The sequence below is a fragment of the Aulonocara stuartgranti genome, assembly GCF_965226115.1.
Source record: "Aulonocara stuartgranti genome assembly, chromosome: 20".
NCBI classification, from domain to species: domain Eukaryota; kingdom Metazoa; phylum Chordata; class Actinopteri; order Cichliformes; family Cichlidae; genus Aulonocara; species Aulonocara stuartgranti.
Genome location: NC_138956.1, coordinates 30069796 through 30085627, shown reverse-complemented (window position 1 = coordinate 30085627; position 15832 = coordinate 30069796). Strand labels below are relative to the sequence as shown.

The following is a 15832-nucleotide window of genomic DNA, read 5'->3' as shown; positions in this document are numbered from 1 at the left end:
TCCTCATAGCAGCTGTTTTCCTGCAATCTCTCTTGTGAAATCTTAAAGTAATTACAACACCTTAAAGGTCAGTGAGGGTTCATGAAAGAGCATACAGTTAATCTTATAATTAAAAAAAAACTAAACAAAAAAAACTTTCTTATTTCATATCTTTATAAGAAAAAAATACCAATAACAGCTTTCTTTCAAAGTCATCTGACCGTGACTTAGCTAAATCAAGTGTCCTGCTGTGACTGTATTAAGAGAAATGATGCAAAAATTTGGGTGGAGAGTAGGGCTGACTGTTTGTTTAGCAGAACAAGTTCTTCATTTATAAATAAGGAGTTTCTGATATGACAGTGAAATTCAAGGATTCGAGTGATAAAGTCTCAACATGAAAGTCCGTCACATTGTTATCTGCTTCATCTTCCTCAGTAAGTACATTTACCTGTATTATTTCTAAAGGTTTTTGTTATTTGATTTAATTTTTAAGATTCATTAGTCACTATGGAGATTTTACCTTCATCATTCTGACACCACTTGTCTCTTTCTTGCATTTCATGTATTTCTCAGAATAGTTTATACATCAACACAGGAACACATTTATTCTGATTAACCAAAGAGCCTTTTCCAACTATATTAGCATTTTCTAAACCAAACTTTTTTTTGTTAACTTGCATTCAGAGCCTCAGGAATAGTCGTGAGGTTGAGTAACATAATCAACATATTATAACATAATCAAACACCCTTTCGCAGCAGTGGTGAACTACTGCTTAATGTTAAACGGGTCTTGTGCTGCTCATAATTAGCCAAAGACTTACCTTGATTTGGGTGCACAGTTATGATATTGTGACTTATAATGTGACTTGGTGATAAATTTCTTCATGAGGGGCACTGATGTGTTCAAAATGTCTGTGAAGACATTAATAAAACAACAGTGCGTGAGTCACTTTTGCATTATGGTGGTCTGTCAGTAATGCTCACTTGGATGAGGCCACTGACATGGGTAAACACAGCAGCAGCTGCAAGCTCGTTACCACAGCTGTGGTAATTATCAGATACCAGCCCATTTGAACCAGCCGGAAATTATGCAAAATGATCTGTCAGCTCATTTTGCATAATTTCGTGTTAATGGTGACGAAGAGGCTACGTGTAAAATCATAAGACCATATGTTTGAAAAATCCTTACTGATTTATTTACCACAGCTGTCCAACTCATGTATTTCTTAGATAAATAATATTTTAAGTGTTTTAACACCTTTGTTTATTTTACTAAATTATTACATTGTGCATTTATTTATTTATTTTTGCACTTGACTGGGAATGCAGTGATCTTAGCTTTACACAGTGGGTGCTGTGGCACCCTCAACACTCCCACAGCGCCACTTGAATTTTGCCAATGCACTTTATAAAGTTCATAAAAGCAGAATGAGTCTCTTGGTGGAGCTGAGGCTTAAATACTTGTGAAAACAAAGCAGACTTTCACAAGTAAGTACGTCTTCAGCTTCAGTATCCACTGAAAGAACATCAGCATTTAGTTGATGGTTAAAGGATAAAATTAAGCAAGAAAATCAACCTAGGTGAACATAGAGAGATTCTAAATATTAATTACAGCTGATAAAACGTTAATATAGTATTTCAGGTGTTAGGAAATGTGGATATTTGTACAGAGAATTATTGTTAAATCAATTTGTTGATCTTCAAATTATCACCAGACCCGAATATCTATTTGAGTGATAGTAATGATTTACTAATCTTTTCCATAGCACTGCAGGATGGAAACACTGTTCCTTACAATGCAAAGATTGCCATGCACACAGGAGTGGAAGGAGGAAACATCACAGTTAAATGTTCATTTTATATCTTTGGAAAGTGGAAGCTCTTATGTAAGGACCAATGTGAAAGGGGAAACATTCTCATTGAAACAGCCGACCTTGTAGCTCAAAGAGGCAGATACTTTATTAAATACAAAGAAGAAGAGTTTCCAACACGTCATGCAGTTTTTTATGTCAGCATCACACAGCTGGAAAAATCTGACTCGGGGCTGTACCGGTGCTATTTGGACAGAGACTTGGATCCATATTTGTTTGATAGCTTTCAGCTCACGGTGACAGAAGGTGAGTTTTTACTAGTCATCATTAACATGCAATATTTTCATTGCTCACTGATAACTTCTTTACATCAGTAATGTTTCTGATTGTGTCCCTGTTTGCAGCATCAACAGCTTCAACACCAGCATTGGGCCCGCAATCTTTTTCAACTTCCACAGCAATCACTAAACAGCCTAAAATAACATTTGTAAATTCAGGTGCAGTGAAATATATTTCACAAGTTATTTCTCTCAATCCAGAAACATGAAGGGGTAGTTTTTCTATACATAAATACATACGTACATACATATATAAGAACAGTAGTTTTTATACAAAGATTATATTCTCCCATATTTTGGTCTTCTCTTTTCTCTCTGCAGGTTTTCTCTGGCCTGTGGTTATAGCTGTAGTCATGGTGTTTTTGGTGTTGTTTGTTGTTGTGCATCTCATCTGCAAAAAGAAGACTACGGACTCTTGTGAGTTATGTTTCACCTCTTTGGCACCTTTATGATAAGCTGATTAGTGATTCTAATGTGTGGATTTTTAACCCTGTAACCGACTGCTGACATTTGTGGAGCGCACAGAGTGTACAGTCTCCAACCAGCCTTACATCTAAGAATATTTCATGTTTGTCTAATACTTTTCTGTGTTTTACCGTTTTCAGGTTTGAAGAAACAGAAAATTCTGAATTATGAAAAGAGCGAGGTAATTTGTACAGAATCTATTGTTTATGATGTCAACATGACGAATACCAATGAAGGCAGGGGGAGGAATCTTGTTTTGCATCTTTTATGAACAGCATAAAGCAGCGCTTATAGTACACTGACTTGGCCCAAAAGTTTTATACTCAGCCAGAACAACAATAATGATGGCACTATTCCTAATTAGGGATGGGTACCGGTATCGTTCTGACATTGTAAGTGCGCATGCGCCATTAGCGTGCTGCCTGCTGTAACCCTAATTTCCCTCGGGATGAATAAAGTATTCTGATTCTGATTCTGATTAAACGGTAGTAACCAGACCGAAAAGCAGCGCACATTTCGGTGCTTTTTTTTCCTGAGCTGTGATACACTTTAGATTCTAGCCAATCATTTTACGTTTCCGAGGATAGTAGGCGGGGCCAGGTACGTACGTTCTTTTAGAGCAGAGCTACAGATTAAAAATGCCCAAAGCGAAGCGGTCAAAAGTCTGGCTGTACTTCACAGCAAAATATGCAAACTCAGCAGCCTGCAACAAGTGCTTTAAGCTGATACTGTGATACTGTCAAAGGAGGTAACACCTCGAATCTGATGAAACACCTGGCGACGCATAGCGTTTTTTTTAAAAGCCCAGAAATGCGCCGTATTTGATAGCTTGCTGCGGGACCTCACGCCGAGCACATCTACTGCGGGTGTGGTGTCTGTTATCGGACCTGGAGTTAGCAACATCCTCCAAAAACCCGAAGAGTACAGTCCAGATCCCTAGCCCTGCCAGTGTAGCAGAAATGATGACGGATGATGACGGCAGCAGCAGCCGTTCTTCTCTGCGTGAGTAGCATAATGTTGTTCATGTGTAATTTACGCTGAGTAGGCTAACCACGTTATTACATTAATGCATGTAAGGTGAACTAGCAAACACCATCGTAGTATCGTAGTTAAATGCGGCTGTCTTCTTGCTTGATGGCAGATACTCCCTTCACCCTGGCCAAAAATGACCAAAGAAAAAGTGGAAAACAGCTAAACATGAGAGGTTTTTCGACAAAGTTTGTGTTCTCCATTCTTTAAGCACCGGTTTGAGCACCGTTTAAGCACTGGCACTGTTTCAAAAGTACCGGTTTGGCACCGGTATCGGATAAAACCTAAACGATACCCATCCCTATTCGTAATGCCTCATTCTATGCACTACATTACCCAGAATGCCTGGAGCCATTCTGGGTAATGTAGTCCTTATTATTACTATATATCAGGGATGGGCAACTCCAGGCCTCAAAGGCCGGTGTCCTGCAGGTGTTAGATATCACCGTGAGTTAACGCACCTGAATCAAATGATTAGTTCATTACCATGCCTCTGGAGAACTTCAAGACATGTTGAGGAGATAGGACATCAGCCCTTGAGGCCTGGAGTTCCCCCACCTAAAGGTGCTTATCTCAAACCTCAAGAGCTTCTGATTTAACAGGGTTACTTTCATCATTCTGTCTTTTCCAGATTGTTCTCTATGACAATCCTCTGACGTTGCCACCTGAAGAGTCAGTATACCAGAGCCTGGATCCAGCCAGCAGGGATGAAGACCAAGTGTACCTTACACTTAAACAGACATGAAAGCACAAATAATCCAGCATTCAGGCCTGAATTTATGTGTCACAACAGACACAGATTGATACAACAGACAACATCTTTAAACACTTCAATATTCTTCACTTTACTAAAAGATAACGATTTTACAGATTGAGCATTATGATCATTATAATATTTTGGTTTAAAATAATTTCTCTTCTCATTCTGGTGCAAAATTAGAGCTCATCTTATATTCAAAGGCACCACCTGGGGGTGCTGTAGGAGTAGTGACAAATATCAGGATTAAATAACAGCTCATCAAACTGATCTGTAAAGTTGCAAAGCAATAATAAACATTTGTATATTGGTATGTCTTCTTTCCAAACAGGTTTTCCAAACTCTGAGAACATCTGAGAACCAGAGGGGAAAACAAACCCTCCTACCCTAAAAACCACGAAGCACTCTGAGAGTGCAAACATCCACCAAAGTTTTATTAGAATTCACACAAACCTTTTTGAGTTATTGTGTTTACACACAGAAAGAATGACACACATGCATGTTAAAACTACCAGAAACATAACCTACTTGGAGATGGTTACAACAGAAAAAGAAAAAATAATTGCAATTTCATTTATTTATTTGGGGGGATTTTTTTTTTTGTCATCCACCCATTTTCTTCCGGTCCAACCTGGCCACCAAGATCTCTCCCTTGCCCCCCCCCCCTTCCAGGCCTGTCTCCTGGGCAGGGCCCTGGTAACCCTATCCCAGGCAGGGTGAACTGTTCCCTTGAGCTTACACTGATAAGTGCCTTTGTCGGGTCCTTCACCCAGACCAATTTGCCATGGGAGACCCTACCAGGGAACAAAAGCTAACTGTCAGCACACACCCTGGAACCTGTGGGAGACACAAACCCCGATTCATGGAGGGGGGATTTTTAGTTATGTTTATTTATTTATTTTTGATCTGTGATAATGGGTCGAAAAGAGAAGTATAAAATTGCCCCAAAATCTGGTCTGACTTAAAAGTAAATATGTCTGATGTTGCTGTGGAATGACTCCCAGCAGAAGACAAAACTTCATAAAAAAATTTAGACAGAATCATGACTTGACATCTGTTTTTGAAGCACCGCTATATTCTGTATCATGTGCTAACACATAGGATCCATGACAAAAACTGTATTTAAACATTATTTTCTTTTTCTTTATGTTTAACTTCTTCTTTAGTTAATTGGTTGTTGTTAATGGTTTTAAGCTCTTGTAAGTCTTTCATTACTACTAAAAAAAAATGATTTTACTGAGTAAAAGATCCGAATTTACACCAAAAACTCCACTTCTGAAATTTGTGAAGAAATTGCTCCAGGAATTATACTGGATCATTTGTCACCACATGAATTCTACATATTTGAACATTTAGATGGGGCTTTAATTTTTTATCCTTTCATTGTATTATATCAGTTAATACGATCAAATGCAGGGACTCAGGTGGTGAGGGTGGGCAGGTGCTTCTCCAACAGCATCACCATCAACACAGGAGCACCTCAGGGATGTGTCCTCTCGCCACTGCTCTACTCCCTCTACACTTCAGACTGTGTGGCCACCCACGGCTCCAACACCATTGTGAAGTTTGCTGACGACACAGTGGTGTTGGGTGCCATCTCCAACAACGATGAGGCGGCCTACATGGATGAAGTGAAGAATCTGGCATCGTGGTGCCAGGACAACCACCTCCAGCTGAACGTCAGCAAGACCAAGGAGCTGGTGGTGGACTTCAGAAGGGGTCAGCACAGAGACTACAAGCCCATCATCATCAATGGAGCTCCAGAGGAGAGGGTGCAGTCCTTCAAGTATCTTGGTGTCCACATCTCCTCAGACCTGACATGGTCTGCCCACATTCAGGTCCAGACCAAAAAGGCTAGGCAGCGCCTGTACCACCTACGACAACTGAGGAAGTTCAGGGTCTCTCCAAAGATCCTCAGGATTTTCTATACAGGCGCTGTGGAGAGCATCCTCACACAGAACATGACATCGTGGTTTGGGAACAGCTGTGTGAAGGACCAAAAAGCTCTCCAGAGAGTGATCCGTACAGCAGAACGCTGCTGCAGGATTGCTCTCCCCCCGCTTCAGGACACCTACACCAGGAGATGCCGGACTAGAGCAGCGCAGATACTGAAGGACCCGTCCCATCCTGGCAACAAACTGTTCCAACTTCTGCAATCTGGTAGAAGGTTCCGCATCTTCCGGGCAAGGACAGAGAGACTCAAGAGGAGCTTCTATCCCCAAGCCATCCGTGCCCTAAACACACACACCCGCCCTCTCACATCATCTATAATTGACTGAGACAGGACTCGCTTCCAGACACTAAACCAAGGCACAATGTACATTTCAAATTCCTTTAATTTTAAACATGTTTATATTGTCTATCCTGTAAAATAGTCAGATGTCTATTCATATTAATGTACAGAATTCACCTGCTTGCTGCTACTACTGCACATTCACCCAATGTACATACTATATGTATGTATATGTATATATATATATATATATAATGTTCTTCCTCTACTTCCCCCCCCCCCAAATTTGCACATGTCGAGGAGCGTGTCAGGCTACATTTCACTGTGTGTTATACTTGTATAACTATGCATGTGACAAATAAAGAACCTTGAACCTTGAACCTTGAGTAAAGAGAGATGGGGAGGAGAGTAGGGCTGAGTGTGTCCTGTGTTTAGAAGAAGAACCCAAACATAAAAAGAACGAGACGCTTCGGGTTTGCCAGTGAAGAAGGACGAGGAGGTAGCGACAAACGATCAAAGCATCAAAATGAAAGTCTGCCACACTTTTATCGCCTTTATCTTCCTCAGTAAGTACATCCACCTCTTTGTTTCCTGTTGCTTTATTCATTTATTTATAGGTGATCTGTGGGTTATTCAACTATAATCAACAAATAGCCTGAAACATCCCCACCCACTCACAGAGTGTACCTTTCATTCTACACAAAGTGTGTTGTAAATAGTTCTACATGCCTTGTAGAGCTGGTGACGAAAAACATGTTTGTTTGTTTTTTAGACTAATGTTAAAGAGGAACAGCAGTGCGGCAGTAAACTGCTTATTGAGCAACACATCAAAAATCTAATTTCACGCTCAAAGACATGAACAGTGGGCAGCTTGTCTGACACTGATGCAGTTTCACAGGCTCCAGGCTTCTCTTCAATGTCTCCTTTTATTGTTGTGAATAAGTTAGAACAATCTTTTTTAAGCATCTTCTACACAGCAACTGAAATGACATCAGTGGATCAGATGCTTCACTTTATGATTAGGACAAAACTAATCAGCCAACATAGCCTGAGATTGATAGGCTGAAATGTGAGGTTAAATAACCCTTTGTCTGTCTCATCATCCTCTTTAGCATCTTTAGCTATTACCTTATCCCCCCTATCAACCGCTGTGATGAGCTGATGGTAAATGGACTGGTTCTTATATAGCGCTTTTCTACTCATCTGAGCACTCAAAACCTAAATCACAACAGAAGCCTAAAAATAAGACTCCCCCAAAACGGTGTGACCTTGACCTTGACCCGATTTTCACCAAACTTAAATCAGCTTGAGTTGTTGTTGTTGTCTGTCTTCACACAAAACATGATATCTTAAGAATCAAAATCTTAAGAATATGATAAGAATTTGAAGGATAGATTTCTAACTAGCACTCACAGCCAAGAGTGAAGCAGTAGGAATGAGAATCAGCCACTCCAACTCTGAGGCAAATGGTCCTCAGCAAGAAAAGGGTGGGGTGCCCACTCCAGGTCAGGAACGAATTCATGCCCATAGTGGAGGAGTTCAAGTATCTCGGGGTCTTGGTGACGGGAGAAGGGAGCCGGAGATCGACAGACAGATTGGTGCTGTTGCTGCAGTGATGCGGACACTCTATCAGTCCACTGTGGTGAAGACAGAGCGAAAGAAAGATACAAGAATCGCAGATACAAGTGGCAGAAGTGGGCTTCCTCCAAATGGTGGCTGGCCTCTTCCTTGGAGATACGGTGAGGAGTTCAATGGAGCTGCTACTCCTCCACATCGAAAGGAGCCAGTTGAGGTGGTTTGGGCATCTGATAAGGATGCCTCCTTGGTGCCTCCTGGGTGAAGTGTAACAAGCATGTCCCACTGGGAGGAGGCCACGGGGCAGACGAAGGACACGCTCCTGACTGGCCTGGGAACACCTTAGTGTCCCCCCGGAGAAACTGGAGGAGGTGGCTGGGGAGAGGGAGGTCTGGGTTCTCTCTGTTTAGGCTGCTGCCCCCGCGACCCGGCCACAATAAGCGGAAGAAGATGAATGGATGGATGGATTTCTAAAAAACAGACAAACAAATGGAACCAATTTGATACTGCCTCCCTTTGAGGGAGAATATAAGAATAAAGATATTGCAATGGCCCTGTTAAAGTCCAAACCTCAACCTGATTAAAATGCTTTGGTGGGACTTAAGAGAGCAGTGCACAAATGAATACCTGCAAGCCTCGACTGAACTGAGCCTACACTGTAAATAAGAGTGGGCCATATCTTTGTGTCCACAAAGATATGAAAGACTGATAAAACAAACACTTTTTATGTTAGAAGCAATGATTTCAGGGTACCACTGCTATGGTGGTTCAGCAAGCTACTCAATCACAGAAGTACACAGGGTCATGTGAAAATATTCTTTTTCATATGTGTAAGTTGTAGTAATTCTCTAAGACAACTGCAACACAGTATGGAGTTTTACTTTGGGCTACTGGTAAATTTTAAATTCAGAACTAATGTATCAAAAATCATTGTATGATTTTTCGTGTCGGTTTTTTTTAAACAATTCTCAGCAATCTAGATCTTTGCGATCATGATTGACCTTTTTATGTAGAGTATCTGTAAACAGAATTGATTAGAACATTTTAAATAGTTTAAAATCAAAGCAACATGTGTATCTTTAAATATAAAGCAGTCTTGTCTTACATGAAGACAGTAAATAATGATTTTTCGTGTTTTCAGCGGCTCTGCAGGATGGAAACACTGGTGTTGTCGGTGCAGTCATTCCCATCCGCACTGGAATGGAAGGAGGAACCATCACAGTTGGATGCTCATTTACTCTGTCTGGAAGCAGGAAGCTCTTCTGTAAAGAAAAATGTGAAAAAGGAAATATTCTCATTGAAACAACAGATGATTCAGCCCAGAGTGGCAGATATAGTATTAAATATATAGAAGGATTTTTTCTCATTCATACAGTTGTCTATGTGAGCATCACTGAGCTGGAAAAGTCTGACTCAGGGCGGTACAGGTGCTCTTTGGACAGAACACCTTCAGATCACTTATCTTTAAACTGGGATTTTGAAGTTGTTGTCACAGAAGGTGAGTTTCTACAGAAAGTCACGAAAACCTTCATGTCTCTGAGGATTATATGTGTATTTAGTTTATCGTAGATTGAGAACAACTGTGTTGTTAGAATATTAGTGAACTTTCTTTGGTTAGAGACTGCTTTGAGCAGTAAGTGTTGTTCTGATTGTTTCTTTGTTCTCAGCTTCAACTTTCAAGACTAAATCCCATGTGAAGCCTATTTCATCGTCAGCACATCTCCCTTCATCACCACGACCACTAACATGGAGTTTTACTTCAGGAAGCACCTTACCTTTATCAGCCTTCAGTGAAAGCACCAAGCAGCCTAAAACATCACCTGCAAGTTCAGGTTCATTATTCTACATTTTATAAGATTTTCTCTCAGCCAATGGACAGGAACAGAGTTCCTTTCCTAACTACTCTGCAGTGCATATAGTGGAGGTTATTCTGGCTTCTTTAATTGCATCTTCTTTCCTACAGGTATCCTCTTGCCTGTGGTTATAATAGTGGTATTGGCTGTGTTTCTCCTGCCTGTTGTTCTGCTGCTCATCTATAAAAAAAGGGCAGTTCATTCTAATGGTGAGTCCAAACGATTCTTTCTGCACCCTTAAGAGCAATTTATTCAAATTAAATTTATTAAAAGGTGGGACAGTAGTTCGGTGGTTCAACAGTGCCATGACTGATTAGACAATGGCAATGTGTTTTCTACAGATTTAAACAGGAGAAGCTCAGACCACAACCAGACTGAGGTGACTTATCTTTGTTTATTCTCTCTGTAAGTTTAAGTACTTTAGTATTAAGTACTACTTAATAAAAAGAAGGAACCAAGGAGTGATTTCACGGTTTGCTAAATCCACTAAAACTGCAGTCAAGGATTTTACATTCAAAAACACAAAGACTATAAAGTTAAATCATCATTATGCTACCAATTCAGAGCCGTGTTTTAAGGGCAGTGATTAACTTCATGGTCATCTTTGTGGTTAATGTTCATGAGAAAATTATTTCAGTCCAAGATCAATCATTCATCTGTTTCTATTTAAAGTTTTCTTTTCACTGAAAATTTTGCTAATCTGCAATTATATTAACAGTCAATCAAATATCTTTACGTAATGTTAAAACCAGTAATATCAGAATTTTTACACCTCATAATTGTTCAGTTCTGTGATTGCAGTCTTTTGGTTTTATTGTTCATGGTGTTGGTGTTTGTTTTGGTTTAGAGTCTGTGCTTGTGTTAAGCCTTTTGAGTACAAAAAAGAGCAAAGCTCAGTGAACCCCCAGTACAATGCACAGACAGACACAGTCAGTGATTTTCTGTTGAATAAAAGAATTAACCTGTTAAAAAGCTGAATGCTCTTCTGAAGTTGTTTCATAATATAATGTTTTAGAATATCTGTATACAGTGTTGTCACTGGCAATCACAGTTACGTATAACTAAAACAAATTTTTATTCACACTTGAACTGACTCAACCTGGAAATTAAAACTAAATTGAATTTCAAATAGAAAGGCAAACTAAATTTAAAAAAATAAAATAAAAATGACAATGATGAAGAACCACTGGTTTTGTAAATCAAATATTTCTACTTAAATCTGTGGCAGTTTAAATATCGGCCCTGCAAAGAGCATACCAGCTATGATATGGACTCTCAACAATACCCACACAACCTACATAAACCTTGAAAGCTTTCACAGAAAAAGGAATCAATATATATATATATACAATATAAAACTATATATAGATATACAGTAGATAGATAAAAAAAATATGAACAAAACAACTTGAAGTGAAAATCTGCTGTCTGTTGACAGCTTCTGCTAAATTATTTATTTATTTCCCCCCTCAGATGGTTCTTTATGATGACACTTCTCCAACCTCCAAATGTGAAGGCTGAACTTACCTTACTCTTGGTGCAACCTGAAGGACAAGGACTGGACCTTTTCCACACTCATGGAGGCACAATAACACACACGATCCTATCTGCAGATGGACCCTGACTTTTAATGAGTTGTTTAATGTTGACACACAAGCCAACGGTGATGGATCACTGAGCCTGTTCTGTTCTTATGATTTATTTCTTTGCAAATATTATGAGATACTTCTTCTACTTCTAGAGATATTTCTAGTTCTTGGTTCTTGTTTAATTATGTTAGTTCCCTATCTGTCCCAATCTCGTCTCTTGTCTTGTCATCAGCGACCCTGTGGAAATCAGTCTTGTCTCTGTGTTTTGTTATTCCTTCTGTCTCCCCAGTCATACCCCTGTGTCTGTCTGGTCACTCTATCTCCTGGTCCCTGTGTTTATCTCTTTATCATCTCTCTGTGTTCCGTCCTTTTGTGCCCCCAGTAAGTCATGTCTCCATGTCTGTTTATTTCTGGTTCCTGTGTTAGGTTCAGTTTTGCTTCCCCTGTCTAGTGAGTCTGATGCTGTTCAGCTGTGCTCTCGGGTGTGTACACTCTGCCCTAATCTGCTCCTGTACATACAGTGGCTTGCAAAAGTATTCGGCCCCCTTGAACTTTTCCACATTTTGCCACATTACAGCCACAAACATGAATAATTTTTATTGGAATTCCACATGAAAGACCAACACAAAGTGGTGTACACGTGAGGTTCACTGTCCTGCTGGAAGGTGAACCTCCGCCCCAGCCTCAAGTCTTTTGCAGACTCCAAGAGGTTTTCTTCCAAGACTGCCCTGTATTTGGCTCCATCCATCTTCCCATCAACTCTGACCAGCTTCCCTGTCCCTGCTGAAGAGAAGCACCCCCAGAGCTTGATGCTGCCACCACCATATTTGACAGTGGGGATGGTGTGTTCAGAGTGATGTGCAGTGTTAGTTTTCCGCCACACATAGCGTTTTGCATTTTGGCCAAAAAGTTCCATTTTGGTCTCATCTGACCAGAGCAGCTTCTTCCACATGTTTGCTGTGTCCCCACATGGCTTGTGGCAAACTGCAAACTGGACTTCTTATGGTTTTCTGTTAACAATGGCTTTCTTCTTGCCACTCTTCCATAAAGGCCAACTTTGTTCAGTGCACGACTAATAGTTGTCCTATGTCACCATGGGCCTCTTGGCTGCATTTCTGATCAGCGCTCTCCTTGTTCGGCCTGTGAGTTTAGGTGGACGGCCTTGTCTTGGTAGGTTTACAGTTGTGCCATACTCCTTCCATTTCTGAATGATGGCTTGAACAGTGCTCCGTGGGATGTTCAGGGCTTGGGAAATCTTTTTGTAGCCTAAGCCTGCTTTAAATTTCTCAATAACTTTATCCCTGACCTGTCTGGTGTGTTCTTTGGACTTCATGGTGTTGTTGCTCCCAATTTTCTCTTAGACAACCTCTGAGGCCATCACAGAGCAGCTGTATTTGTACTGACAGTAGATTACACACAGGTGCACTCTATGTAGTCATTAGCACTCATCAGGCAATGTCTATGGGCAACTGACTGCACTCAGAACAAAGGGGGCTGAATAATTACGCACACCCCACTTTGCAGTTATTTATTTGTAAAAAATGTTTGGAATCATGTCTGATTTTCGTTCCATTTCTCACGTATGCACCACTTTGTGTTGGTCTTTCACGTGGAATTCCAATAAAAATGATTCATGTTTGTGGCTGTAATGTGGCAAAATGTGGAAAAGTTCAAGGGGGCCGAATACTTTTGTAAGCCACTGTATATTGTCTGCCTCTCCTGCTGTTCTGTTTTCTGAGCCCCTGTCAGTCTGTTCCTACCCAAAACTGTTGTCATTCTTCAGCCCCATGATGCATGACAAAACTAGATGAGAAGTTGTGAGGTTGTTTTGCTTCTGTCTTATTTGCTAGTAGTGATGTGCAAATAAAGCAATCAATCAGTATTGAACCACTTCATAAGTTGTTTTGAAAGTTGGTTCATTCATTCAAAGCTTTGTTTAAGTGACAGTGGCGAAACAGGAGACACCAAAACAGCATCTCAGTAATCATGTGCTGAGTGTAACTAAGGATTGTGTGAATGATGTAAATACAATTTTGTAAAGATAGTTTGACTAGCCAATTGATTCTGTAAACTTATGTAACTTAGTAGCTGGAAGACGATGTGCTTGGAGAAACAGGGGATGCGATGGTAAGCTGTGCTTGTATAACTAGGACAGGGTGTAGTTATGGTATGGGAATTCAAAGACTGTAATTGAGAAACAACATCTTTTCTGCAGTTTTTCTTTCTCCAGCACTGATGAGCTGTTACGAAGCATTTTGCGTTGCTTAGCAGTTCCATTAATTTGGACCAGTCATGCGATTCAAACAGAGGGCCGAAGCAGTTACTGCTTCAGGCATCATTGGTAGCATGTGTTTTTACAAAGCAAGCTTTGATGGAGCGGTGCAAGGAAAATGCAACTTTGAATTTGAAGCTTAATTAGGAAGTAAAGCAACTTTTGTTTTGGAATCAGAGTCGCATTGTTGATGTTAAGCCAACAAATCTGCAGCAATGTGTGATGCTATCACGTCAATATGGACTGAAATTATTACAGTTAAGGTAAAATGGGGCCCAGCCTAGCAATGTGGACATAATCACGTGATTATTAGTGTATATTTATTGTTAATAAATTCAATTGAAATTCATTTATAAAGCCCCAAATCACAACAGCAGTCACCCGGAAACTCTTTATATTTTAAGGTGGTACAGAGAAAACCCCAACCGTCAAACGACCCCCTGTGAGCAAACACTTCCTTAAAGGACCTTTCGCTTTCACGAGCATTACATTCATGATACTCCTGTGAGACATGGCCTACGTTTTGGGAATCACTGATCTAAGAAACTCATTAAAGTTCATTATAATGCAATTGTTTTGACTTAGAATGTTTAACTTGTTATATGTGGTTTAGGCTAATGTTATTATTGATCATTTTCAGTGGTGATTTTGTGATTAACTTTCCTTTTACTAACAATAAAGAACTTCAGAAGTGACTTTTGGTTTGTTTGTTTTTAGAATATGACTCACCAACAACATGTTTATTTACTCTTGCCTTACTAGTAACTTTTTTCACTTCCCCTAAGTTTGAAGGTATTTAAAATTAATCTGCGCTTTATAAGATATAAGAACAATTGCATACAGAGGTTTGAAAAAAGGAAGTGACAGTATTTAAGGGAGTTTAAGAAAATGGTTCTTAGAAAAGTTAAAATTGTCTCAAACATTAAATGACACCACTATGATGTTTTTCCTGTGGAGTTATTTCTATAACAATGACTCGAATCATTAAAGTAGCCTTCTCATGAATCTACAAGTTGATCCTTCTGTTTTCTGCAGAGGTGATTAAGATTTGACCAATGCATCAGCTCCTGAAATACATGAAGACATTTCTTAAGGGAAAACTGGACTTTTTCTTATCATGTGAATTCTACACAGTTATTTTGGTGAATGATCTTTCGCTCTCTCAGCATGTTGTAGCTCATTATTATGTGAAGTCTGGTTTGCTGAGAAATCAAACAAAAGCTGTCTTTCAAAGAAAAATACAGTTTCATTACTAATCGAAGTAAGAAGTTCCTGGTTCGCAAGCGAAAAACGAGACGTCAGATGAAACCAGATTCTCAACATGACTGTATACCAGACTTTGATCTTCCTCGTCTTCATCTGTGAGTACATCTTTGTAATATGTTATTCTTTATTTACATACTAACATATTTAGAGTTGACCAGTAAGTTTGTGCACATTATCAATTATCAATTTTAATTTAGGCAACAATTATAATAACAATAATATAATAATAATATAATAATAACAATATTAATAATAATAACAGTAACAGCAATAATAATAATAACTTATATAATAAGTGTCTAGCACTTTTTAAAGCACAGTTCGATAGCAATTTATACTCAGGATAAGAACAGACACACACGAAGCACTGTGAGAGCAAACCAAGGGAGCTCACTTTCTGGGCACCATTTACTTTAAGAAAATGATATAATATATTTTGTATATATATTCATTTTGTTTCCTTTGGTCTTTTTAAATGTACTTTAAGGAGTTTGTAGTGCTGTAAAAATCTGATATATTCACATGACAGCTGTTTACTTTGACTACACAAACATTGTGTAGCACTAGGATAATCGATAATGGGTATTGATTTGGAAATAACTGGACACAAATAACTTGAGCTTATTATATATTATACTACAGTATATTTCTAACTATGGTAAATG

The 15832-nt window shown here is 39.4% G+C and overlaps 2 protein-coding genes across 8 annotated transcripts; both read left to right on the top strand.

Annotated features, from left to right (window-relative positions):
- The first annotated feature begins 300 nt into the window (after positions 1-300).
- On the top strand, positions 301-6986 carry LOC309696988 (uncharacterized protein). 2 transcript variants are annotated; one of them, XM_082518569.1, is made up of 6 exons: positions 301-413; positions 1746-2096; positions 2195-2287; positions 2450-2545; positions 2734-2774; positions 4254-6976. In XM_082518569.1, the coding sequence occupies exons 1-6, from the start codon at positions 374-376 to the stop codon at positions 4365-4367; spliced, it is 735 nt and encodes a 244-aa protein (XP_082374695.1). In that variant the 5' UTR covers positions 301-373; the 3' UTR covers positions 4368-6976. The 2 variants fall into 2 exon arrangements, with proteins under 2 accessions (XP_082374695.1, XP_082374696.1); XM_082518570.1 differs by lacking the exons at positions 301-413; positions 1746-2096; positions 2195-2287; positions 2450-2545; positions 2734-2774 and adding an exon at positions 2781-3595 and having other exon boundaries at positions 4254-6986.
- Positions 6987-7016: 30 nt separating this feature from the next.
- LOC309696987 (uncharacterized protein) lies at positions 7017-14596 on the top strand. Of its 6 annotated transcripts, none has more exons than XM_082518566.1 (7): positions 7017-7178; positions 9329-9451; positions 9563-9685; positions 9855-10019; positions 10151-10249; positions 10382-10445; positions 11514-14596. In XM_082518566.1, exons 1-7 carry the CDS (start codon positions 7139-7141, stop codon positions 11662-11664), a joined length of 765 nt encoding a protein of 254 aa, XP_082374692.1. In that variant the 5' UTR covers positions 7017-7138; the 3' UTR covers positions 11665-14596. The 6 variants fall into 6 exon arrangements, with proteins under 6 accessions (XP_082374692.1, XP_082374691.1, XP_082374690.1 ...); XM_082518565.1 differs by having other exon boundaries at positions 9329-9463; XM_082518564.1 differs by having other exon boundaries at positions 9329-9685; positions 9903-10019.
- Positions 14597-15832: the final 1236 nt, after the last annotated feature.

Coding starts and splice junctions, on each gene's coding strand:
- LOC309696988 (XM_082518569.1), top strand. CDS start 374: ATGAAAGTCCGTCACATTGTTATCTGCTTCATCTTCCTCA. Junction 414..1,745: donor TATCTGCTTCATCTTCCTCA/GTAAGTACATTT, acceptor TCTTTTCCATAG/CACTGCAGGATGGAAACACT. Junction 2,546..2,733: donor AAAGAAGACTACGGACTCTT/GTGAGTTATGTT, acceptor TACCGTTTTCAG/GTTTGAAGAAACAGAAAATT.
- LOC309696987 (XM_082518563.1), top strand. CDS start 7,139: ATGAAAGTCTGCCACACTTTTATCGCCTTTATCTTCCTCA. Junction 9,686..9,854: donor TGAAGTTGTTGTCACAGAAG/GTGAGTTTCTAC, acceptor CTTTGTTCTCAG/CTTCAACTTTCAAGACTAAA. Junction 10,250..10,381: donor AAGGGCAGTTCATTCTAATG/GTGAGTCCAAAC, acceptor TGTTTTCTACAG/ATTTAAACAGGAGAAGCTCA.